General features: G+C 40.8%; 1 protein-coding gene across 1 annotated transcript in view; it reads right to left on the bottom strand.

The window, feature by feature from the left end:
- Nucleotides 1–10,750: 10,750 nt before the first annotated feature.
- Nucleotides 10,751–27,411, bottom strand: part of LOC139937279 (uncharacterized) — a 46,670-nt gene continuing 30,009 nt past the window's right edge. Inside the window, exons 15-27 of the mRNA XM_071932381.1 lie at nt 26,607–26,675; nt 25,482–25,547; nt 24,141–24,239; nt 22,692–22,757; nt 21,918–22,238; nt 19,805–20,813; nt 19,283–19,405; nt 18,080–18,222; nt 16,746–16,977; nt 15,681–15,830; nt 13,792–14,177; nt 13,489–13,624; nt 10,751–13,134 (exon numbers count right to left, since the gene is read on the bottom strand). Of these exons, the coding sequence (XP_071788482.1) occupies nt 13,109–13,134; nt 13,489–13,624; nt 13,792–14,177; nt 15,681–15,830; nt 16,746–16,977; nt 18,080–18,222; nt 19,283–19,405; nt 19,805–20,813; nt 21,918–22,238; nt 22,692–22,757; nt 24,141–24,239; nt 25,482–25,547; nt 26,607–26,675 (2,826 nt within the window). The 3' untranslated portion in view covers nt 10,751–13,108. The remainder of the gene's footprint in view (nt 13,135–13,488; nt 13,625–13,791; nt 14,178–15,680; nt 15,831–16,745; nt 16,978–18,079; nt 18,223–19,282; nt 19,406–19,804; nt 20,814–21,917; nt 22,239–22,691; nt 22,758–24,140; nt 24,240–25,481; nt 25,548–26,606; nt 26,676–27,411) is intronic.

Raw genomic sequence — 27,411 nt, forward strand, 5'->3', positions numbered from 1 at the left:
AGAGGACCGCACACAGTAGCGGGCAGCCGCTGCTGAACATCTGACATGACGTAACCTTCGACCTACATCGAGAGGTTCGTGACCCCGCAAAAAGTTCGTTGTGCGCGCCGTCGGCCATGTTGAGTATTGTGTCGTCTGTTCGCAACAGCAGACACACGTTTGAACCGAGAAACTTGGTTTTTCTCCGTCAGACAAAATGTTGTGAAAGGTAATGTTTTTTAAAGTTGTTTTTATTGTATTTATTTTATTCACTGCACTGAGTATTCCCCCGCCAAGATGACTGTAAGGGTAATTACTTAGTCGACTAAAAATATAGCACGTACAGCGGGCCTACGGGACGGCCTGTACGCATTATCCGTGTATAAATTTGGATTATTTTTTTGCCTCTTTTACGCATAGTTTTAATTAAATCGTTTTTTTATTATTTTGTATTGTGTTAACTTTGCACTGATTATTTCCCCGCTAAGATGATTGTAAGGGTAATTATTTATAACTTTATAGTCGACTAATATAGCACGTGACACTGCTTTTAAAATGACACACTTATTTTATTGTGTTGAGCACATTGGGTATAATTCAAATACACGCGGATAATAGTCAAGTGTCGTCACATTGCCGACAAGTCAGGCGGTCTTTGTTAAAGAACATTGTATAACACGATTAATTTGGCATCCGCAGTGGTATTTGGTTCCCTCAACAAATCCATAAATTCATAGCCGCGGATTTACTCGACCAAAGGCTCGTAAGAGTCTGGTCTCCCCCTCAACAATAATCACCGCTGCATAGCAGAGGAGATATCCGACTAAAAAGGCTTGTATGAAAGTGGTACCCTCCTTTAAAAAAAACCTCATAATCACAGCCACTAATTGCCGGGGAGTTTATCTGACTGAAAAGGAAGAATTTCTTGTAAACACAGCAGATAAAAAAAAAAACACGCGCCAGTTGGTATTGACGGCTCGGAACACTTTGAAGACAAAGTCAATTTCTGCAAAATTTTATTAAAAATAAGTACACTTAATGATTGGTTGCTTTATATAGTATGTTGAATGATTTGTTGCTTTGTTTCCAATAACGTTTACACAATAAGACATTCATCGTGATTTATCAAGCGTACGTCCAATGTCACGCGCCCGGCGTGACGAACTTCCAATTTTATATGTTATCATGGAACCCTATACAAACTAAATAGAAACGGTAATTTTATTGGTCTTTAAAGGCAGTGGACACGTTTGGTAGATGGCAAAGTTGGTGTGTCTCAACACATGCATAAAATAACAAATCTGTGAAAATTTGGGCTCAATCGTCATCGAACTTGCAAGATAATAATGAAAGAAAACTTGTCACACTATAGCCCTTTTCACACTACGGGTATTTCCCGGGAAGTTCCCGGGAAATGTTAGTCGATCTGTTCACACTACAAAAATAACATTTTCCCGAAAACTAATTTACCCAGTTAAGTATGGAACGCCAAAGAGGCATTTAATCATCGGTGATGGTCTTTTGCAACCGGTGATCAAATTTTGTCATCGGTGGTGGTCCTATGCGATCGGTGATCAACTTCAGCAATCGGTGATAAAACACGATCGGTGGTCCATTTTAGCGATCGGCCATGCATATTCATGATCGGTGATGGTATTAGCGATCGGTCATGCATATTCACGGCTGGTGATGGCTTTTTGCAATCGTTCAACTTTAGTGATCGGTGATGGCTTTTTGCAATCGGTCAACTTTAGGGATCGGTGATGGCTTTTCGCAATCGGTCAACTTTGGGGATCGGTGGTGGCTTTTTGCAATCGGTCAAACTTTAGAGATCGGTGGTGGCTTTTTGCAATCGGTCAACTTTAGGGATCGGTGGTGGCTTTTTGCAATCGGTCAATTTTAGGGATCGGTGGTGGCTTTTTGCAATCGGTCAACTTTAGGGATCGGTGGTGGCTTTGTGCAATCGGTCAACTTAAGTGATCGGTGGTGGCTTTTTGCAATCGGTCAACTTCAGGGATCGGTGGTGGCTTTTTGCAATCAGTCAACTTTAGGGATCGGTGGTGGTTTTTTGCAATCGGTCAACTTTTGCAACCGGTGATGGAATTTTGGGATATCCGAATTTTGCGTCCGGTCGGTGCAGGCCTACTTCAAAACCTATGATTGTGTAGATTGTGGATATTAATTGTTGTTATTTTCTAGTTCACACCACCATGGAGGAATAAATTACACGCAGCGGGTTGACTGACTTGCGAAACATTTTTAGAAGAGTACCATTTTATAACTATGTAAGGGGGAACGCAACAAACATCAAACTAATCAGCTCTTTCTAAAAAGATAATAATAATAACAAATGGGTAGGAGAGGGTGTGGAAGGGTTATCTATGTCCCACAATTGGTTTTCTAGTTCACACCACCATGGAGGAATAAATTACACTCACCAGCGGGTTGACTGACTTGCGAAACATTTTTAGAAGAGTACCATTTTATAACTATGTAAGGGGGAACGCAACAAACATCAAACTAATCAGCTCTTTCTAAAAAGATAATAATAATAACAAATGGGTAGGAGAGGGTGTGGAAGGGTTATCTGTGTCCCACAATTGGTTTTCTTGTTCACACCACCATGGAGGAATAAATTACACTCACCAGCGGGTTGACTGACTTGCCAAACATTTTTAGAAGAGTACCGTTTTATACCCAGACTACAATCATACATACATTGGGCAATCAGTTATTCCAAATTATTACATTATTGCAACCAAGATTTATTAATATCTACAATTTTTGGGGTATTTTATAGCAATAAAAATCTCAACAAATTACATTACTTTGTCATCTTTTAATTGTTTTGACAATCCTAAGACATCCTGTGCCACGGCTTTGACACCCTGCCTTGAACATTGCATATTATGACCAATGTCGGCTCAATGCCGGCCCAATGGTGGCCGTTACCAAATCAGTATTGGCACAAAAAAGTTTTCTATACCATTTTGTCAAAATGGCGTGGCGCTAAAAAAAAAAAGTATTGGCCCAGAAATGATTGTCTATGGTGCAGCTACAAAACCAGTGTTGGCCCAATAGAGGTTTTCTACCATTTTGCCAAAATTGTGTGCCGCCAACAAACCAGTAGACAGATGACAGAAAGTAAAACTTTCATTATCAGACGAAAATTCAACCAGCATTTTAACTCGTAGGTTTTTATTAATAAAATAAAAATGCAAAAAGTAAATCAAACATATTAAATTTAAATGAAATTACTTTGCTGCAATAAAAAAGGTTCATTACAATAAAGTGTAGTTGTCCATGATAAACAAAAAACATAAAAAATAAAAAAAACAGCAGCAATGAATAAATCAAATTAAAAATGCCATGTAAAAACCAACAAAATATCAAAGGAGGTATACATTTTATAATTTTGTTTTATTAATAGTATTCGGTTTCTCAAAATGCCGGTACCATCAGGGGTCGATTTCACAGAGAGTTAGGCCTAGTCCTAACTTAGGACATAGTCCTTGGCCCAGAAAAGATTGTCTATTTGGTGCAGCTACAAAACCAGTGTTGGCCCAATAGAGGTTTTCTACCATTTTGCCAAAATGGTGTGTCGCCAACAAACCAGTAGACAGATGACAGAAAGTAAAACTTTCATTATCAGACGAAAATTCAACCAGCATTTTAACTCGTAGGTTTTTATTACTAAAATAAAAATGCAAAAAGTAAATCAATTATATTAAATTTAAATGAAACTACTTTGCAATAAAAAAGTTCATTACAATAAAGTGTAGTTGTCCATGATAAACAAAAAACATAAAAAATTAAAAAAACAGCAGCAATGAATAAATCAAATTAAAAATGCCATGTAAAAACCAATAAAATATCAAAGGAGGTATACATTTAATAATTTTGTTTTATTAATAGTATTCGGTTTCTCTAAATGCCGGTACCATCAGGGGTCGATTTCACAGAGAGTTAGGCCTAGTCCTAACTTAGGACATAGTCCTAACTTAGGACATAGTCCTTGGAGATATAAGAAACGTATGGCTAGTCCTAAGTTAGGACGATTAACTCTTCCTAACTCGAGATAGACTAGTCTTAACTCTTTGTGAAATCCACCCCAGCTTAAATAACTTGCATGGGCTAATTCCTTTTTAAATATCAAGTCGGTTAAGTAATTAGAACATTATTTCTTTACCGTTTTGCCAAAGCCAGTATTGGCATGATTGGCCCCGAAAAGGTTTTCTATATGACACCATTTTGACAAAAATGGTGTGCAGCTACAAAACCAGTATTGGCTCAATGAGAGGTTTTCTGCCTGTTTGCCCAAATGGTGTGCCGCAAAACCAGTATTGGACCACTGCAGGTTTTCTACCACTTTCCCAAAATGGTGCACCGCTACAAAACCAGCATTGGCCCATTAAAGGTTCATCATTTTGCCGAAACGGTGTGCCGCACAAAACTAATATTGGCCAACACAGGCAAACCTCTGTCCTAACTAAAATAGTTGAAGTAGGCCTGCACCGACCGGACGCAAAATTCGGATATCCCAAAATTCCATCACCGGTTGCAAAAGTTGACCGATTGCAAAAAGCCACAACCGATCCCTAAAGTTGACTGATTGCAAAAAGCCACCACCGATCCCTGAAGTTGACCGATTGCACAAAGCCACCACCGTTTACTAAAGTTGACCGATTGCACAATTCCATCACCGGTTGCAAAAGTTGACCGATTGCAAAAAGCCACCACCGATCCCTAAAGTTGACCGATTGCAAAAAGCCACCACCGATCACTAAAGTTGACCGATTGCAAAAAGCCATCACCGATCCCTTAAGTTGACCGATTGCAAAAAGCCACCACCGATCACTAAAGTTGACCGATTGCGAAAAGCCACCACCGATCACTAAAGTTGACCGATTGCGAAAAGCCATCACCGATCCCTAAAGTTGACCGATTGCAAAAAGCCACCACCGATCCCTAAAGTTGACCGATTGCAAAAAGCCACCACCGATCACTAAAGTTGACCGATTGCAAAAAGCCATCACCGATCCCTTAAGTTGACCGATTGCAAAAAGCCACCACCGATCACTAAAGTTGACCGATTGCGAAAAGCCACCACCGATCACTAAAGTTGACCGATTGCGAAAAGCCATCACCGATCCCTAAAGTTGACCGATTGCAAAAAGCCACCACCGATCCCTAAAGTTGACCGATTGCAAAAAGCCACCACCGATCACTAAAGTTGACCGATTGCAAAAAGCCATCACCGATCCCTTAAGTTGACCGATTGCAAAAAGCCACCACCGATCACTAAAGTTGACCGATTGCGAAAAGCCACCACCGATCACTAAAGTTGACCGATTGCGAAAAGCCATCACCGATCCCTAAAGTTGACCGATTGCAAAAAGTCATCACCGATCACTAAAGTTGACCACCGATTGCGAAAAGCCATCACCGGTCGTGAATATGCATGACCGATCGCTAATACCATCACCGATCATGAATATGCATGGCCGATCGCTAAAATGGACCACCGATCGTGTTTTATCACCGATTGCTAAAGTTGATCACCGATCGCATAGGACCACCACCGATGACAAATTTGATCACCGGTTGCAAAGGACCATCACCGATGATTAAATGCCTCTTTGGCGTTTCATAGTTAAGGGGTAGGGTTAAAGGAAATGACCCCGGGGAAAAATGTTTTTTTCCCGGGAAAAGCATCTATTGAGAACGAAAGCGGGTTTAACTTACCCCACCTTTTGCTTCCAGTGTTGAGACGTCATTAATGTCGAAAGGTCACAGACGTCACAAATAGCGCGCCAAATAATTCGCGCGGTCAAATGAGCCCTTTTGTGTTTTTTCTTTCTGAAAGTGTTTACATTTAAGTACAAAAAAAGTGACTCAATCTGCAATTAACACAGAAAAACATGATTAAAACAAATAAGACTACATGAATGAAGTAAGAAACGAATAATATATTTGGCGTGAACAAGGCTGTGGCAAGCTTCCCTCTCGTGTGTAAACCACGTGTGTATTATTTCTTCTTACTCAAGGCCGTTGGCGTACACATGCGTGCTATTCGATCGATATTGCTGTCAGTAAAAAATATTTTAGCTCAATATTAATTTTGTCCTCCCTTAAGATGGGTAAAAGTGACCGGTGGAGTGACGATGAAATATCGAAACTAGTTGCTCTTTGGGCCGATGATGAAGTACAAAAACAACTTGATGGGACGACAAGAAACGGGAAAGTTTTCTCAAAATTGGCTGACTGCCTGCGTGGTGCTGGATATTAACGGACCCCTGCATTGCAGAAAAAACTGAAAACCTTGGGGGGAAAAAAGACTATAGGTCGGTAGGATACTAGTTTTGTTTTTAAAGGCCTGAATAATTTCAATTGCATAAGTGTTCTCCTGCAATTTTTTTTTATAGAAGAAACATACATTGAAAAGTCTTTTGAAGCCTAATCATGCAGTGTAGTCTAGATTTCAAGCCGTCCAATTAACTGAATCATACCGTGGTGGGCGCGCTTTGGCGATTCAACCGCGCTACTATCCAGAATCAAGCACCATAGTCTTGGGCCAAGACTATTTGAAGCCATGAACAAATGCTAGCCAATGGGTTAAAGCCTATTCAGTGCTCTTTCTTTGCACAATGGGAAAACAGCACTAGCTGTTGATGTTGGAAGGGAAGATTGCTTTTTTTGCTTTTGCTATTGTCAGATTGTGCAAAATCGACCATGCGGTATTTTTTTCTATAAAACCTTTAATTACCTTGGCCCTAACATCATGGACATTATTATGCAATCCTTCGAAAATGCCATTCAGAAAATTACTAGGCCTTACCCCAGGGTTGAATACCTTAATCCTGCCTCTGAGCAGGGTTAATTATTTCCCGGGAAAATGTCATTTCCCGGGACTATTTTTGTAGTGAACAGATCAACCAAAAGTTCCCGGAAATTTCCCGGGAAAAAACTAGCTTAGTTTTAACAGGCAAAAATTGAGATGAATTCCAACACAAAACCTCGGGGTAAAACACGGACACAAAAGTCCATTAAATTACAGTTCTCAAAAGAAAGAAAAAAAAGCTGTCGCAGAGTGGAGAGCTCCCTTTCGCATTTTCTAATAGCAACTTGCTCCCACCGTACCAGTGACCGCTCTTCTTGGTAGACCAGATTGACCTTTGACCAATACTTCCAGCAAGTGCCATAAAACCCGTCAATCGCACGACAAATTCCATCCGATTTTTATACCGCATGTCTTTAAACAATGTCACAGCAGTCGTCTTCTCCTGACAAGCCGTCAGCGACGTCTTCCCCGAACTGCAAGACGACTTCTCCGCCGTAATCACAGAAATATTGGTTTAACAACACGCAAATACACATGTGCAGCCATTTTGGGTCGCATGTGGCAAGGATTTTGCAGCCGGCCGTGTGGCATTGTGGGAACGGACTTCCGTCCACAAACATTGGTAACTTCCGCATGGGCTGACCTGTTTACCACATTTCCTGGGGTTTGATCGTATGTGTGAAACGACCGTGATTTTCCCAGGAGGTTATTTCCCGGGAAATGGCTCTGTAGTGTGAAAAGGGCTAAAGTTGTGTGCGTTTAGATGGTTGATTTCGAGACCTCAAGTTCTAAATCTGAGGTCTCACAATCAAATTCATGGAAAATGACTTCTTTCTCGAAAACTATGGCACTTCAGAGGGAGCCATTTCTCACTATGTTTTACCATCAACCTCTCCCCATTCGTCACCAAGAAAGGTTTTATGCTAATAATTATTTTTTGTATAACTGACACACAGATCCTTGTCATTTGATTGGTTGAACTTACTTCACGTGACATTCACTATTACTCCCGTCCGCACCGGCGATCAAAAAGACCTATTCGCCCATGGGGAATAGCATTTCCTATTCAACAGTTAGGGTCATCCTTGTTCGCAATGTTTTTGACCAGTACAGCGCCGCCGCGCCGCTGCTAAAACAAAGGAGCACCTGTGCAAAAGGTTGTGATCCGATTTGTGCATTGTTGCCGCTACGCGGCGCTATATGATTTTTAGTTGTCAGTGACTTGTGTGATTTTTTCATAATGTAATTTTTTTTTAAAATACATCAAATGACAAGGATCTATATGTCAGTTAAATAAAACAAATATCGAGTGGCTTTAATTCGTGGAATGGAAGGAATGTTATCGCTCGGTAAAATTTGGACTGTTCCATTTAACTCGGCTTCGCCTCGTGAAATGGAACAGTCCAAATTTGACCTTGGATAATATTCCTCCCATTCCACTCTGAGCCACTCAATAGATGTATATGAGTAATTACCAATAGTGTCCACTGCCTTTAATAACTACTCCTACATCCTCTCACTTATTTCACTTTTAGAAAATATTTGCCTTGTTATTTTGAGGGTTTGTACGTCCAGTTTGGTTAATTTTGTATGGAGAAATTCCACCAAATGCAGCCGCACATGAGGGCTCTTTTATTAACAAAACCCAACGGCCGATTGCTTAATACAAAACAGATTTGGCAAATGTACATCCTGAGTCCTGACAAAACTGCTTTAAAGTCACCTGGAAGTGGTATTTTTTCAAAATAAAGCTTTTGTCACTAATATATGTGTTTTGATGAGTGGAATGTGAATAAACAGTTAACTAAGGTTTTAAAAAATCAGTTCTTATGTTAGTTACAAATTTAAGAGTAGACCCCGACCCGAGAGGGCGCTGTTCGTGACGTCAATCGAGGCAGACTTTGCCTGTAATGCGTAGAGTAAACACAATTGCAAAGTACATGTACGGACCAAGTCGTGAGTTTGTACGTTTAAAAAAAAACAATTGTTTTTTTTCCGGCAATGCCGACCAGGTGTATTGCTGCTGAATGCAGAAAAACACTTTTTGAAATGTACCAACTCACGACTTGGACGTACATGTACTTTGCACGTGTGTTTACTATACGCATTGCAGGCAAAGTCTGCCTCGATTGACGTCACAAAAGGGGTAGGCGGAGTCAGAACACTACACAACCGTGTTGATATTCACAAGGATGCCATGCCACTGGACCTTCTGGACACATGTCTGGTGGCGCATGCAATTATATCCTCTATGCAATACGGAGGACATTATTGCATATACAATAATGTCCGCCGGACGATTTTGCATATGCAATCGTGTCCGCTCGGACGCTGCTTTAAATTGCAATTGTGTCCGCCCGGACGCTGCTTTATAAGGCAATTGTGTCCGCCCGGACACATTTGCGTATGCAATTGTGTCCGCCCCATGCAAAACCGTCTTTGTAGTAAATTAATCGCCCTTTGGTCGACGGAATACCTTCCCCATTTTTTTGCAAGCTAATTTCTGCCGTTGGGTACTCGTTGCAATCATAAAATACGTGAACGAGTCATGCACGCTCGCTTACGCGCGCACACATGTACAGTCATGTACATGTCCACCGGACGGTGTTTTGCATAGCCCCGGACACGATTGGATATGCAAAAGTGTCCGGAGCGGACAGTATTGCATGGCGGATACAAATGCATCTGACATCGGGTGACGTCACCGGACATTTCGTCACACAGTAATCACGGACTCAGATCTCTGGCGTGCCAAGCTCTCTGGTATGAGGGTAAGCATGCTGTCGTCACTGCGGGCGTGAGTCTCCGGGTGGTGCTCTCCCCTGGCCCTAATACCGCTGCGAATAAATCATCGAGACCTGTTTTGATACCGTACGAGTGCTTTTTCGACGGTTAACCCAAAACCCTCTTCTGTTCTGACTTTCAGAAGAACCTTCTTTGTAATTCCCACTCCTCAATTACTTTATTATGTGATCTTTCGCAATACTATCGTAGACGCTCGCTCGTTCACACGATTTACTTGTGGACGCCGCAATGACAGCTATGAGTAGAGCAAAACAGTCAGTCGACTCGGCGCGGCACTAAAATCTATTACTTTGGCTTGGTATGACGTAATACTACCGTATTTGGTCATCCGGAGCTCTGAGTACGCCGGAGCTCCTAGTCCGTCACACCAGACCTGTCCGGCCGTCCGTCGTGGTGGACACAGCATGCTAGCTCCATAAATCCTGTGCTTGATTGGTCGTCCGATGTGACCTCAGACCAATCAAAGCAAACACAAATACGGTAGCTTTAGTCACTGCATTTACCCGATTATATCATTGTATCCTTTGGAATCACTGGATTTGAATAACAGGAAACAGACTTATCCTTACGGATAAAGACTGGGGCCCACGGATAAAGACTGGGGGGCCATGTCTATCGCCCAAGTTGCAATGTCTCACTAGAGCGCCACCTATCGGCAGGAGTATGAATAGCACGTTCAAAAATGTTTTTGTTGACACAGTCATCATAATTGTTTAGATAAACCAATTTTCCAAGGGTTAACTGATAAGAGGGAACAGTCTGCATCTATGAGTCACATTTTATTCAAGATGATCTCTTCCAAAATAAAAATTAAAAATTTGACGACAAATCCATAGGTACTTACATGTGAATCGATATAGTTCCGGCCGAAGAGTAAGAATGTGGATCAGTGATCCACATTTTACGATCCCTTACCAATGATCTTGAAAGAGCCTGTAAACAACTCATTTTTGAATCACCATGTGGCCAAATGTTGCTTGTCTTGCTTTTTAACTATTGTGGGCGGAAGGTAGAAAATCGGCTCGTACTAACTTCACTATATCAAGGAGTGAGTTCTGAATTGAGAGCCATGTCAAAGTTGATGCAGGTGAAACAAAAAAGAAGACAAAGAAATTTCTCTTTCAGCCAGTTTCTTTAATCTTTTATTAAAAAAAAAACACCTTGAAAAGCTTTAAAAAAGAAGACAAAAATTGCAATTTAAATTTGGTTTTCTGTCAGTGATAAGTACGTTTTTCTAAGAACACAAACATGAAAACCATGCCTGTGTGAGTAGTTCTAAATAGATCAATATCACTGTACTTTGACTTGTCATTATATACTCCAATTGGTAAACTTTGTTACATTTTACTGAAAATAATAATAACTGCAATTTATAAAGCGATAACAAGCACCGAAAAGTTCGCGGCGGTGATAAAAGATAAAGTAGAAAAGCCAGACATTACAATACTGTACACATTTAGTTGTTAGGCTTTTCTGAAGATTGAACGGAACATCATGGTGGGATGTTTTCAGAATCTTGGTTTCATTTAAGAAATGCTCATCGTTACCGACTGCAGTGCATATTAAGTTTTGCAAAAGAAAAGAAACAGAAGGAACACTATACATTACGTTTCGCACAGGTAACGGAAATAAAATAAAAATTGTTTAAAGGCTATGGACACCATTGGTAGTTACTTAAAATAATTATTAGCAAAAAAAAAGTTTAAAACATAAAAAAAAACATAAAAAAAACATTAGTAAATAAAATAAATTATAGAAAACAAGTTGGAGCACACAAACTAATACATTTTAAACCGGCATGGTTGTAAACAGTTTTAAAGCAAACCTTGCGGTTATTGGTTTTCTGTCAGTGATAAGTAGGTTTTTCTAAGAACACAAACATGAAAACCATGCACTTTGCCCTGTGTGAGTAGTTCTAAATAGATCAATATCACTGTACTTTGACTTGTCATTATACACTCCAATTGGTAAACTTTGTTACATTTTACTGAAAATAATAATATCTGCAATTTATAAAGCGATAACAAGCACCGAAAAGTTCGCGGCGGTGATCAAAGATAAAGTAGAAAAGCCAGACATTACAATACTGTACAAATTTAGTTGTTAGGCTTTTCTGAAGATTGAACGGAACATCATGGTGGGATGTTTTCAGAATCTTGGTTTCATTTAAGAAATGCTCATCGTTACCGACTGCAGTGCATATTAAGTTTTGCAAAAGAAAAGAAACAGAAGGAACACTATACATTACGTTTCAAACAGGTAACGGAAATAAAATAAAAATTGTTTAAAGGCTATGGACACCATTGGTAGTTACTTAAAATAATTATTAGCAAAAAAAAAGTTTAAAACATAAAAAAAAAAAAAAAAAAACATTAGTAAATAAAATAAATTATAGAAAACAAGTTGGAGCACACAAACTAATACATTTTAAACCGGCATGGTTGTAAACAGTTTTAAAGCAAACCTTGCGGTTATTGGTTTTCTGTCAGTGATAAGTAGGTTTTTCTAAGAACACAAACATGAAAACCATGCACTTTGCCCTGTGTGAGTAGTTCTAAATAGATCAATATCACTGTACTTTGACTTGTCATTATACACTCCAATTGGTAAACTTTGTTACATTTTACTGAAAATAATAATAACTGCAATTTATAAAGCGATAACAAGCACCGAAAAGTTCGCGGCGGTAATAAAAGATAAAGTAGAAAAGCCAGACATTAAAATACTGTACAAATTTAGTTGTTAGGCTTTTCTAAAGATTGAACGGAACATCATGGTGGGATGTTTTCAGAATCTTGGTTTCATTTAAGAAATGACTGCCAGTGCATATTTTATTTAGTTTTGCAAAAGAAAAGAAACAGAAAGAACTATACATTACGTTTCAAACAGGTAACGGAAATAAAATAAAAACTGTTTAAAGGTATTGGACACTATTAGTAGTTAATTAAAATAATTATTAGCATGAAACCTTACTTGGTAACGAGTAATGGGGAGATGTTGATAGTATAAAACATTGCGAGAAACGGCTCCCTCTGAAGTGACGTAGTCTTCGAGAAAGAAGTAATTTTCCACGAATTCGAATTTTCAGATCTCAGAACTAATGTATAGATTTTGTTGTCTAGAAATCAAGCATCTGAAAGCGCACAACTTCGTGCGACAAGGGTGTTTTTCTTTCCTTATTATCTCGCAAATTCGACGACCAAGCTTCGAGCTCAAACTTTCACAGGTGTTATTTTATGCATATGTTGAGATAAGACTGGTCTTTGACAATTACCAATAGTGTCCAGTGTCTTTAAAGTAACTTGTTTTAAAAGAGTCATGAACCTATAAAGAAACGAAAAAACTATATACATCTCGTTCCAAATAAGTACGGCAATACACAATACATGTAAAATTACGGCAGTAAACATAAAAATAAGTATTATTCAAACTTGTATCTACGAAAAACGGATCATAAAAAAATAAAGATGGTTCTCGGAATGTTCATCTCATCTCTTGGGTGTATTTTCCTAGAAAAAAAGAGAGAAACGTTATCAATTGATATTTTTCGACACCAATAAAGGAACCACGAACAAAACCTAAACTGTTTTTCAATAAGATAGAAGGGCCCAATATTTGTAAATAAAAGAAGGTATAGAATGGTATAGATGGCCGCCATCTTTGATGAAACGTGCACGCAAAGAAAGGCTATCATTAGGGAACGCTAGGTGGCAGCAGACGTACCAGGTAAATTCTTTGTTACGTAGGTCGGAGCATAAGCACATTACCGAGAACAAAGGATTTAACCTGGTAAGTCTGCTGCCACCAAGAGTCCCCAAAGTCTCCCATTGTAGTGACGCAACTATTTCCATAAACCGAGTTACCTTTTTCACTCACCCTGTGTGAATGTGCACTTTCAGTGCTGGTACTGGATGCCAAATCACTTAGACTGCGTCTTCCCACAAGCTGCGATTCCGGAAGAAACGTAGGCGGTAAACTAAGTGCAATTAATCTTCGGCTCTGATAATTGGTGGAAAACAAACGGGGAAATGTCAAGAAAAATGATAGATTCATCATTAATTACAAATAGGATTCGAAATGGATGGGAAAGGCAAATACTCCAAGTTTTCACAACCTCTTAAACTTAAAGGAAGGTATACTATTACGGCCTGTGCTCTTAACCATACCTTTCTTATTTCGTCCATGGCCTTTTTAATGTTCCGGGCCGATCTTTCTTCTCTCTCTGTGAGCGACTGATGGGACCCCATCATTGAAGCGCCTCCTACCCCTCCTAGACTTCCTCGCCCGTGCATGCCGTAGTCTTCGTCTGCAGCCGCATCTTGTTGCATATCGACCCCATACGATAATGGGTAATTGGAAAGGCTGTAAAGACGCTCCCGGTCGACGGGGGGTCTTTTTAGCGACTCTTGGTCTCGGTAAGATTTGTTCTCTTTCTGTCGTCTTCTTATACAGAATAGAATCATCGTGATCGCAATGAGAAGGGCAACAACAGCCAAGGTAACTGAACACACGATGATAAAGATGGTATAGTCCGTGTCTGGGACGACGTTGTCTGCAAAAGATAAAAAAAAAAAAAATTACGTTTCTTCTCTAAAAATACAGATTTGTAAACTTGTTTTTGATAAGTGGCCTATACTATTTAAAGCCATTGGACACGTCCGGTAAACATTATTGTCCAAGGCCCACACTTCGTGTATCACAAGTTATGTATAAAATAACAAGCCTGTGAAAATAAAGCCTTACTTTGGTCATCGGAGTCGGGAGAAAATAACGGGAAAACCCGTTTCCGCACGTTTCGCCATGTCATGACATGTGTTTAAAATAAATCCGTAATTCTCGATATCGAGAAATGATATTGTTTTAATGTTTTCTCAAAAAGTAAAGCATTTCATGGAGTATTATTTTAAGAGAAGTCTTTCACCATTACTTTCTGTAAACCCTGTAAGTTATTTGTAAATCTGTGAACTTTTTTTCATTTTTCCTGTTCCGAAAGTGTCCAATGGCTTTAATCGCTATCGCGATTATGCCTTCTGTTATTTCATAGACAGTGTGCTTGTTTAAACTGTGTTTTGAGCTTGTGTTTGTGCTTGGAAGAGTCCTATAGACCATGTGAACTTTGTTTACATAAAGTGTGACCCTTTACATTCCTTGAGTATTCTGGCAGGCGAGATACTACACAGGTCCTATGGGAAAGTTGACATTTTGTATCATAATTTCCATATAAAACCAAGAGTTATGAAAGTAAAAGCTGGGCAAGTTTTGAGATGTGCCCCCTTTCATCAAATCAAAAGTTGAAAAGAATTAGACAGTGCAATCTCCATAAAATATAAGATTTTATGTTTCTTCCATTAGGCTGTGTACAAATCTTGTCTGTAGGAAGTCCAGGCTTGGTGGCTCTTTTGTGAACATGTGATGTCACAGGTCACATCGTCTATATGAGTCAATAGTTTGGTTTTACCCATACAATGTGTGCAAGTAAACTGTACCTGCAGCTAAACTGGAGTGTTCGAGATGTCCCAAGCTACCGGGCAATCTCGTCGGCATCGTGCTTAAACATCTGCTCTAGAAAAGTATTGGGTTCGAATCCCATCCCAGTAGTATCCAATGTACTGAGTGGCCAATCACAGTGATTAAAGCCGGCCTCAGGTCGACCTTGCGTCAACAAAAAACGTCGGCGACAGACTTTTTAGGATCACACTGCGCCTGAGCTAAGACCATCGGGAACTTTTCAGTCGGCGATTATTGACGACTTTAGCGTATCTGCGATTATTTTAAGACAATCTGAAACAGTCGCCGCTCGAAAAAAAAAATAACAGTAGCAAGAGCAGAACAATTTCAACTTGTACGACGAGATCCCGACGGTCGGGAACTAATCGCAGGCGCACGATTTCTCATGTTTTGTCTGCGCAATGCCGACGGGGGCGCAAGAAAAACCTAGGTCGACCTGAGACCGGATTTACACACGTTGGGTATGGGTAAAATCCAAAGTAATAATATTCTGTCCGATCCACTTGTTTTTAAGTTCACATCAACTTCTCATGTGACGAATACATACCTGGTTCTTCGCAATACCTTCCCGGGATAATATCCGGGAATCTGTCTTCGTAACCATCACTGCATTCACACGTGAAGTAACCCGGGGTATCGGTACACACTGCGTTTACACTGCAGTCGTTTTCATCATCTAACATACACTCATCCCGAACTGGAAACAGAGATAAACAGCAACAAATGATAAGATAATGGTAGCGTTGTTTTTCAAAAATGCATCCAGAGTCGACCACGTGGTTTTTAAAGTAATTTTCTTTAACAGGCCCATATTTGGTGTTGTAGTAGAAACATTTTCACTTTGATGACACTAGGTGCGGAAGGGGAAATGCTAAAAATAATGCACGTTTTTGGTGCATTAGCGTTTTATTTGGAAATGTTGTTTTGAAAATTGAAGTTTTGTCTTAAAGCCATTGGATACTTTCAGGAAAAAACAGTATTTTCCAAGTCCCACTACACTACGTGTATCACAGTTTATATGTAAATAACAAACCTGTGAAGATAACGGGAAAACCCGCTCTTGTTTCCGCCATTTCGCCGTATCATGACATGTGTTTAAAATAAATCCGTAATTCTCGATATCGAGAATATTGATATTGTTTTAATGTTCTCTCAAAAAAGTAAAGCATTTCATGGAATAATATTTTAATAGAAGTCTTTCACCATTACCTTCTGTAAACCCTGTAAATTATTTGTAAATCTGTGAACTCTTTTTTTCTTTCTGTACCGAAAGTGTCCAATGGCTTTGAGTGCGTATCAAAAGCGAACTGCTGTATAGAAAATTGTGAAATACAACCAAAAGATGAGGAATTTTTTCCCTTATTGAAATTGAGTAAATTTTAATGAATAAAGAGACAGGAATATAATTATTTCAACGTCAACAAGTTCTTCAGCAGCTTTGAACTTTTCTTTTCTTATTTTTTTCTGTAATGTTTATGTGTTATTTGATTGGTAGACGCGTGGTAAGACCTTTGATTCCCAGTAAAGCACTATCATACACTGGGCAAAATTTCATGGCTCTGAGGAGCAGAACCATGTAAAGAATGAAAAACAAGTAGAAGATATCGCTTACGGGTGATGTCAACGTTTACAGACTCCGGTGGCACACAGAAAGTGTCATTGAAGAGCCCGGTAGACACAGACTCCTTAAGGCTGTCTTCAAGTTGAGTTGCATTCATCAATGAGTCGTACTCCAAGAATGTGATGGTGAAATATGCAATAATACTGCCATTACTAAACTTAGTGACTGTGCAACCACTGTAAGAGGAATTGGCCTGTGGATCACTGGTGTAAACCAAATCAACCTGCCGTCAAAATAATGTAAAAGTTTTTAATTAAATGACAATCAAAGTTATTCACATAACGGGAATGCTATGACATACAATAAAGAAAAAGACAAAAAAAAACACATCCTTTTCGTCTATAGCGACTTACACCTAATATCTCCTTGTAATTGCTTTCCCAAATAGAGGACTTAAATGGACCATGCACAAGCTGAAAGCACTATATGCAAATTAACTGTTCGTCCATTCAGTTTCATGACCCAAGTAGTTTTTGTGGCTAAACTCGGAAATTCTTTAATGGAGCTTTCCCGTATCTCTCATGGTGGGGAAAGTTGAACAAGTACATAATCATCAGTCATATTTTGGTTTTACGACGGTTGCAGAAAGAACATGTCCACAGCCAGAGATCGAAAGTGTTTGATTTTTTTGCGGAGCACGGGAGAACTGGAGGGCCCGGAGACCGTCCCCGGAGACCACCCCCGGTACAGGAGATAACCGACGCACAACTCTACTGGTCTTGACACATGGCGATTACATTTTATTGATCAGGTAAATTTAATGACGATCTCATCCCCAATACCAACAAAGTTTGTAAATGATGTTCTCATTATTTTACAAACATCTCGAGAAGAAGACTAAAGCCCGGTTCGTACTTCCTGCGAATGCGAATGCGAAGCGAATGTTGACGTCACACAAATCGCAACGAATATTCGCAGCAGTTCAGGGTCCAATGTCATAGAACTGCTTAAGCAAAAAAATTGCTTAAGCACGAAATAGCATGCTTATTTTACACATGTTACTGGCCCAAATTTCATGCCACATACATTGCTTGTGACTGGTATGTAGCTCTCGTTTACTTAGCATAACAATTGAGTGGAGTCTTGGCCGGTAATCTGATTTTACTAAGCAAAGATTTTTTCGCTTAAGCAAAATTGTATGCTTAAGCAGCTCTATGAAATTGGGCCCAGCTCTGTTCAACTCACTTGCGAATATATCTGCGAAAGATAGTTGTGACGTCAAATTTGCATTCGCATTCGCAGGAAGTATGAACCGGGCTTCACTTTGCTTTTGCATCTCGACATCAGAAAATGGAATGGTGGAAGTGCTAGTAAACGTCTGATACCTTTCCGCAGACTGTCTTTGCAAGGTCCTTGAACGGCTGGCTGGTCTGATTTTCAAGATCTGATGTAAATATCGCAGGTTCAACAGTTCCATTTGTCATGACGACTCCCTCAATACTGAATATCGATTGAAAAGATTGCTCTCCTGTAAAGAGAAAATAAACGATAAATAGATAAATATCGAATAACTACATCCAATTGAACTATTTCTTTACGGCACAATGTTGAGAAAAGTTTTGGTAGACTTTTGCAACCGTAAACTATTAAGGGACTGGACACGTTTGGTTATCATCAAAGACCAGTTTTAATCTCACTTGGTGTTTCACAACATTATATGCTGAACGTAACAAATCTGTGAACATTTTGAATCAACTGGTAATCGACGTTGCAAGAGAATAATGCAAGAAAAAACAACCCCTGTATTTTAATATTTGAGTGAGAAATTACCTGTTTCTCAAAAACTACGTCGTCAGAGGGAACCGTTTTTCACAATGTTTTTATACTTTATATTATCAACAGCTCTCCATTGCTCGTTAAGGAAGTTTTTATGCTAATGAATAATTTGCGTAATAACCAATAGTGTCTAAGTGTGTGATGGAAATTCGTTAACAGTATAAAATGTTACTATACATACAAATCCAAATGAGCAAGTGTTTTGTTTCTGCGCCGCCATTGCCTTGACTGATGTTGTTGTTGTTTAGTTTAGTTTTTTTTTGGCGGGGGGGGGGGGGGGTTATTATGAGGACTGCTCTATATTCCGACACCCTATATTACGACAACCCTATGTTCCGAAAAACCTAATCATTAACAAGCTATGGTTAGGGTTAGGGTGGAGGTTAGATTAAAGATTAAAAGATAAAAAATATTTATCGTCATGATAAAAAAACATGAAATTTGTCTAATTTGTGTAAAGGAGACTACATTACATACAAGAAAGGCATTGTAACAATGGTCAACAAGAACAATTGGGAAAATACACATAGGGGTATCTGAACATGGGCATTTCTAAAGAAAATAATATGGATGTCTGAACTTAGGGGTGTAACCGTAGGCGCCATTAAGTTATACAGTAAAAGTATAACCGAGGTTAACTCCACGCTGTAATTTTAAACCTAGTATAATTTGAAATCATGCAGTATTTTAGTTGTGCCTTTTGACGACTGAGAAACGAATTTATTGCAAGTAAGGTTCCAAATGTCACTTACGTGTGCAACTGTTTGCAGCGTCTAAGGAATATCCAGGCCTGCACACACACGTATACCCAGCAATTTGATCCACACATTCCTCAGTCAGACGATTACAGTCATCTACAAAAACGGAACATTCATCTGGGGGAAAAACACAGAAACGAAATTAGTTAATACTAAACCTTGCAGCTTTCTGAATAGACATTGTGACAAAATGGAGTGATAGAGGTGTAGAAGGGATGAGAAGAGCATCGATTGAAAGAGAACAGGCGATGGCGGTGAATCCAGTGGTCGATTTCACAAAGATTTAACCCAGGACTAGTCCTTGGAGATATTAAAAACTTCGGGCTAGTCCTTGTTAGGACGAGTAACTCGTTTCAACTCGAGATAAGATTAGTATTAACTAATATATGTGGAATCCATTCCAAAAGTGTGCCCTGCTTTCTACAGTTTGAGGATGAAGTCTTTGCCGAATGATACTGAGTTTCATACCCATGGTTTGAGGTTAAAGAAGTTTACAACCACTTAATAATGACTTACCGAGTGGTGTTGTTTGTGGAGATGGCACTGTCGTTGGTGCTAAACTGATAGTGGATGTTGGTAGACGTTTAGTAGTCCCCAAAGTAGATGGTTTTAGAGTTGATGTAGGCCTCCCAACAGTAGAACCTGCCGGAGTAGTTGGGAGATTACCACGGGTTGTACCCAAGGTAGAAATTGTCTTGAGATCGGGTGTCCAAGTGCGGGTGTCTGATGTTTGGGTTGTGGTCTCAAAAGAAGATGACGATTTCAAATCACTTGTGACATCTGGTGTTGTCTCAAAATATGTCATCGTAGGGGTTGTCGAGTTTTTCTTAATGGTGGTCAAAACCGTTGATGAAGGAACAGTAGAGGTTAATTGGTCACTCGTCCCAAAATCGGGTGAGGGGGTAGTTGTTAAGCCAGTCCTCGTTGTTGGGTTAAAAGGGGTCGTTGGTTCGGTGTCCAGTGTTGTTTCTGAAGTAGTAAATCTCAAGGTGGTTGTTGGTAATATAGTTTCTGAATTGTGTGTAGTTGATCTTAAGGTTGAAACGGTTGTGCTTACGTCTGGGAGTGTTTGTGAAAGTGTCGATTGATAAGTAGTCTTATATATTGAGGTTAAAGAAGCGCCAGTTGTTAAACCAGGTGTTATTTCATCTGTGATAGAGCCAGCATTAGTTGTAGTTCGATCAGAGGTTAAAGTGTCTGTTGTTGTTTCCATAGAAGTTGTGGCGTTATCGTTGGTTGTAGCCCCTGGTAAAGTTGTTGATTCTGGAGTAGTTGATCTCTCGGTTGTTTGACCAGTGGTGCTCGTATCCAATGTTGTTGCAGCAGTTGAAGGTTCAAACGTTGTTGACTCCTTTGCCGATGTTGTCTCAAACAAAGTAGTGGATTCGGGAGTAGTTCCTGAGAGAGTTGTTTGATCAGATGTTATAACGCCTGTTGTTGTTTCCAAAGACGTTGCAGTTAACGTTGTGGTGTCTTCAGTGTTTGTAGCCCCAGGTAAAGTTGTTGATTCTGGAGTAGTTGATGTCTCGGTTGTTTGACCAGTGGTGCTCGTATCCAATGTTGTTGCAGCGGTTGAAGGTTCAAACGTTGTTGACTCCTTTGCCGATGTTGTCTCAAACAAAGTTGTGGATTCGGGAGTAGTTCCTGAGAGAGTTGTTTGATCAGATGTTATAACGTCCGTTGTTGTTTCCAAAGACGTTCTAGTTAACGTTGTGGCGTCTTCAGTGGTTGTAGCCCCAGGTAAAGTTGTTGATTCCGGTGTAGTTGATCTCTCGGTTGTTTGACCAGTGGTGCTCGTATCCAATGTTGTTGCAGCGGTTGAAGGTTCAAACGTTGTTGACTCCTTTGCCGATGTTGTCTCAAACAAAGTTGTGGATTCGGGAGTAGTTCCTGAGCGAGTTGTTTGATCAGGAGTTATAACGTCTGTTGTTGTTTCTGAAGACGTTGAAAATAACGTTGTGGCGTCTTCAGTGGTTTTAGCTCCAGGTAAAGTTGATGATTCTGGAGTAGTTGATGTCTCGGTTGTTTGACCAGTGGTGCTCGTCACCAATGTTGTTGCAGCGGTTGAAGGTTCAAATGTTGTTGACTCCTTTGCCGATGTTGTCTCAAACAAAGTTGTGGATTCGGGAGTAGTTCCTGAGCGAGTTGTTTGATCAGGAGTTATAACGTCTGTTGTTGTTTCTAAAGACGTTGAAAATAACGTTGTGGCGTCTTCAGTGGTTGCAGCTCCAGGTAAAGTTGTTGATTCTGGTGTAGTTGATGTCTCGGTTGTTTGACCAGTGGTGCTCGTATCCAATGTTGTTGCAGCGGTTGAAGGTTCAAACGTTGTTGACTCCTTTGCCGATGTTGTCTCAAACAAAGTTGTGGATTCGGGAGTAGTTCCTGAGCGAGTTGTTTGATCAGGAGTTATAACGTCCGTTGTTGTTTCCAAAGACGTTGCAGTTAACGTTGTGGCGTCTTCAGTGGTTGGTGCCCCAGGTAAAGTTGTTGATTCTGGTGTAGTTGATCTCTCGGTTGTTTGACCAGTGGTGCTCGTATCCAATGTTGTTGCAGCGGTTGAAGGTTCAAATGTTGTAGATTCTTTTGCCGATGTTGTCTCAAACAAAGTTGTGGAGTCGGAAGTAGTTACTGAGAGGGTTGTTTGATCGGATGTTATAACGTTCGTTGTTGTTTCTAAAGACGTTGAAAATAACGTTGTGGCGATTTCAGTGGTTGTAGCTCCAGGTAAAGTTGTTGATTCTGGAGTAGTTGATGTCTCGGTTGTTTGACCAGTGGTGCTCGTGTCCAATGTTGTTGCAGCGGTTGAAGGTTCAAACGTTGATGACTCCTTTGCCGATGTTGTCTCAAACAAAGTTGTGGATTCGGGAGTAAATCCTGAGCGAGTTGTTTGATCAGGAGTTATAACGTCTGTTGTTGTTGGTTCCAAAGACGTTGCAGTTAACGTTATGGCGTCTTCAGTGGTTGTAGCCACAGGTAAAGTTGTTGATTCTGGAGTAGTTGATGTCTCGGTTGTTTGACCAGTGGTGCTCGTATCCAATGTTGTTGCAGCGGTTGAAGGTTCAAACGTTGTTGACTCCTTTGCCGATGTTGTCTCAAACAAAGTTGTGGATTCGGGAGTAGTTCCTGAGCGAGTTGTTTGACCAGGAGTTATAACGTCTGTTGTTGTTGTTTCCAAAGACGTTGCAGTTAACGTTGTGACGTCTTCAGTGGTTGTAGCCCCAGGTAAAGTTGTTGATTCTGATATAGTTGATGTCTCGGTTGTTTGACCAGTGGTGCTCGTATCCAATGTTGTTGCAGCGGTTGAAGGTTCAAACGTTGTAGACTTCTTTGCCGATGTTGTCTCAAACAAAGTTGTGGATTCGGGAGTAGTTCCTGAGCGAGTTGTTTGATCAGGAGTTATAACGTCTGTTGTTGTTGTTTCCAAAGACGTTGCAGTAAACGTTATGGCGTCTTCAGTGGTTGTAGCCACAGGTAAAGTTGTTGATTCTGGAGTAGTTGATGTCTCGGTTGTTTGACCAGTGGTGCTCGTATCCAATGTTGTTGCAGCGGTTGAAGGTTCAAACGTTGTTGACTCCTTTGCCGATGTTGTCTCAAACAAAGTTGTGGATTCGGGAGTAGTTCCTGAGCGAGTTGTTTGATCAGGAGTTATAACGTCCGTTGTTGTTTCCAAAGACGTTGCAGTTAACGTTGTGGCGTCTCTAGTGGTTGTAGCCCCAGGTAAAGTTGTTGATTCTGGTGTAGTTGATCTCTCGGTTGTTTGACCAGTGGTGCTCGTATCCAATGTTGTTGCAGCGGTTGAAGGTTCAAACGTTGTTGACTCCTTTGCCGATGTTGTCTCAAACAAAGTTGTGGATTTGGGAGTAGTTCCTGAGCGAGTTGTTTGATCAGGAGTTATAACGTCCGTTGTTGTTTCCAAAGACGTTGCAGTTAACGTTGTGGCTTCTTCAGTGGTTGTAGCCCCAGGTAAAGTTGTTGATTCTGGCGTAGTTGATGTCTCGGTTGTTTGACCAGTGGTGCTCGTATCCAATGTTGTTGCAGCGGTTGAAGGTTCAAACGTTGTTGACTCCTTTGCCGATGTTGTCTCAAACAAAGTTGTGGATTCGGGAGTAGTTCCTGAGCGAGTTGTTTGATCAGGAGTTATAACGTCTGTTGTTGTTTTCAAAGACGTTGCAGTTAACGTTATTGCGTCTTCAGTGGTTGTAGCCCCAGATAAAGTTGTTGATTCTGATGTAGTTGATGTCTCGGTTGTTTGACCAGTGGTGCTCGTATCCAATGTTGTTGCAGCGGTTGAAGGTTCAAACGTTGTTGACTCCTTTGCCGATGTTGTCTCAAACAAAGTTGTGGATTCGGGAGTAGTTCCTGAGCGAGTTGTTTGATCAGGAGTTATAACGTGTGTTGTTGTTTCCAAAGACGTTGCAGTTAAGGTTATGGCGTCTTCAGTGGTTGTAGCCCCAGGTAAAGTTGTTGATTCTGGTGTAGTTGATCTCTCGGTTGTTTGACCAGTGGTGCTCGTATCCAATGTTGTTGCAGCGGTTGAAGGTTCAAATGTTGTTGATTCCTTTGCCGATGTTGTCTCAAACAAAGTTGCGGAGTCGGAAGTAGTTATTGAGAGAGTTGTTTGATCGGATGTTATAACGTCCGTTGTTGTTTCTAAAGACGTTGAAAATAACGTTGTGGCGTCTTCAGTGGTTGTAGCCCCAGGTAAAGTTGTTGATTCTGGTGTAGTTGATCTCTCGGTTGTTTGACCAGTGGTGCTCGTATCCAATGTTGTTGCAGCGGTTGAAGGTTCAAATGTTGTTGACTCCTTTGCCGATGTTGTCTCAAACAAAGTTGTGGAGTCGGAAGTAGTTACTGAGAGAGTTGTTTGATCGGATGTTATAACGTCTGTTGTTGTTCCCAAAGACGTTGAAGTTAACGTTGTGGCTTCTTCAGTGGTTGTAGCCCCAGGTAAAGTTGTTGATTCTGGTGTAGTTGATCTCTCGGTTGTTTGACCAGTGGTGCTCGTCACCAATGTTGTTGCAGCGGTTGAAGGTTCAAATGTTGTTGATTCCTTTGCCGATGTTGTCTCAAACAAAGTTGTGGAATCGGGAGTAGTTCCTGGGCGAGTTGTTTGATCAGGAGTTATAACGTGTGCTGTTGTTTCCAAAGACGTTGCAGTTAACGTTGTGGCGTCTTCAGTGGTTGTAGCCCCAGGTAAAGTTGTTGATTCTGGAGTAGTTGATGTCTCGGTTGTTTGACCAGTGGTGCTCGTCACCAATGTTGTTGCAGCGGTTGAAGGTTCAAAGGTTGTTGATTCCTTTGCCGATGTTGTCTCAAACAAAGTAGTGGATTCGGGAGTAGTTCCTGAGAGAGTTGTTTGATCGGATGTTATAACGTCCGTTGTTGTTTCTAAAGACGTTGAAAATAACGTTGTGGCGTCTTCAGTGGTTGTAGCTCCAGGTAAAGTTGTTGATTCTGGAGTAGTTGATGTCTCGGTTGTTTGACCAGTGGTGCTCGTATCCAATGTTGTTGCAGCGGTTGTTGACTCCTTTGCCGATGTTGTCTCAAACAAAGTTGTGGATTCGGGAGTAGTTCCTGAGCGAGTTGTTTGATCGGATGTTATAACGTCCGTTGTTGTTTCTAAAGACGTTGAAAATAACGTTGTGGCGTCTTCAGTGGTTGTAGCTCCAGGTAAAGTTGTTGATTCTGGAGTAGTTGATGTCTCGGTTGTTTGACCAGTGGTGCTCGTATCCAATGTTGTTGCAGCGGTTGTTGACTCCTTTGCCGATGTTGTCTCAAACAAAGTTGTGGATTCGGGAGTAGTTCCTGAGCGAGTTGTTTGATCAGGAGTTATAACGTCTGTTGTTGTTTCCAAAGACGTTGCAGTTAACGTTATGGCGTCTTCAGTGGTTGTAGCTCCAGGTAAAGTTGTTGATTCTGGTGTAGTTGATCTCTCGGTTGTTTGACCAGTGGTGCTCGTATCCAATGTTGTTGCAGCGGTTGAAGGTTCAAATGTTGTTGACTCCTTTGCCGATGTTGTCTCAAACAAAGTTGTGGAGTCGGAAGTAGTTACTGAGAGAGTTGTTTGATCGGATGTTATAACGTCCGTTGTTGTTTCTAAAGACGTTGAAAATAACGTTGTGGCGTCTTCAGTGGTTTTAGCTCCAGGTAAAGTTGTTGATTCTGGAGTAGTTGATGTCTCGGTTGTTTGACCAGTGGTGCTCGTATCCAATGTTGTTGCAGCGGTTGAAGGTTCAAATGTTGTTGACTCCTTTGCCGATGTTGTCTCAAACAAAGTAGTGGATTCGGGAGTAGTTACTGAGAGGGTTGTTTGATCGGATGTTATAACGTTCGTTGTTGTTTCTAAAGACGTTGAAAATAACGTTGTGGCGATTTCAGTGGTTGTAGCTCCAGGTAAAGTTGTTGATTCTGGAGTAGTTGATGTCTCGGTTGTTTGACCAGTGGTGCTCGTGTCCAATGTTGTTGCAGCGGTTGAAGGTTCAAACGTTGATGACTCCTTTGCCGATGTTGTCTCAAACAAAGTTGTGGATTCGGGAGTAAATCCTGAGCGAGTTGTTTGATCAGGAGTTATAACGTCTGTTGTTGTTGGTTCCAAAGACGTTGCAGTTAACGTTATGGCGTCTTCAGTGGTTGTAGCCACAGGTAAAGTTGTTGATTCTGGAGTAGTTGATGTCTCGGTTGTTTGACCAGTGGTGCTCGTATCCAATGTTGTTGCAGCGGTTGAAGGTTCAAACGTTGTTGACTCCTTTGCCGATGTTGTCTCAAACAAAGTTGTGGATTCGGGAGTAGTTCCTGAGCGAGTTGTTTGACCAGGAGTTATAACGTCTGTTGTTGTTGTTTCCAAAGACGTTGCAGTTAACGTTGTGACGTCTTCAGTGGTTGTAGCCCCAGGTAAAGTTGTTGATTCTGATATAGTTGATGTCTCGGTTGTTTGACCAGTGGTGCTCGTATCCAATGTTGTTGCAGCGGTTGAAGGTTCAAACGTTGTAGACTTCTTTGCCGATGTTGTCTCAAACAAAGTTGTGGATTCGGGAGTAGTTCCTGAGCGAGTTGTTTGATCAGGAGTTATAACGTCTGTTGTTGTGTCCAAAGACGTTGCAGTAAACGTTATGGCGTCTTCAGTGGTTGTAGCCACAGGTAAAGTTGTTGATTCTGGAGTAGTTGATGTCTCGGTTGTTTGACCAGTGGTGCTCGTATCCAATGTTGTTGCAGCGGTTGAAGGTTCAAACGTTGTTGACTCCTTTGCCGATGTTGTCTCAAACAAAGTTGTGGATTCGGGAGTAGTTCCTGAGCGAGTTGTTTGATCAGGAGTTATAACGTCCGTTGTTGTTTCCAAAGACGTTGCAGTTAACGTTGTGGCGTCTCTAGTGGTTGTAGCCCCAGGTAAAGTTGTTGATTCTGGTGTAGTTGATCTCTCGGTTGTTTGACCAGTGGTGCTCGTATCCAATGTTGTTGCAGCGGTTGAAGGTTCAAACGTTGTTGACTCCTTTGCCGATGTTGTCTCAAACAAAGTTGTGGATTTGGGAGTAGTTCCTGAGCGAGTTGTTTGATCAGGAGTTATAACGTCCGTTGTTGTTTCCAAAGACGTTGCAGTTAACGTTGTGGCTTCTTCAGTGGTTGTAGCCCCAGGTAAAGTTGTTGATTCTGGCGTAGTTGATGTCTCGGTTGTTTGACCAGTGGTGCTCGTATCCAATGTTGTTGCAGCGGTTGAAGGTTCAAACGTTGTTGACTCCTTTGCCGATGTTGTCTCAAACAAAGTTGTGGATTCGGGAGTAGTTCCTGAGCGAGTTGTTTGATCAGGAGTTATAACGTCTGTTGTTGTTTTCAAAGACGTTGCAGTTAACGTTATTGCGTCTTCAGTGGTTGTAGCCCCAGGTAAAGTTGTTGATTCTGATGTAGTTGATGTCTCGGTTGTTTGACCAGTGGTGCTCGTATCCAATGTTGTTGCAGCGGTTGAAGGTTCAAACGTTGTTGACTCCTTTGCCGATGTTGTCTCAAACAAAGTTGTGGATTCGGGAGTAGTTCCTGAGCGAGTTGTTTGATCAGGAGTTATAACGTGTGTTGTTGTTTCCAAAGACGTTGCAGTTAAGGTTATGGCGTCTTCAGTGGTTGTAGCCCCAGGT

Source organism: Asterias amurensis, chromosome 5, assembly GCF_032118995.1.
Source record: "Asterias amurensis chromosome 5, ASM3211899v1".
Lineage (NCBI taxonomy): Eukaryota > Metazoa > Echinodermata > Asteroidea > Forcipulatida > Asteriidae > Asterias > Asterias amurensis.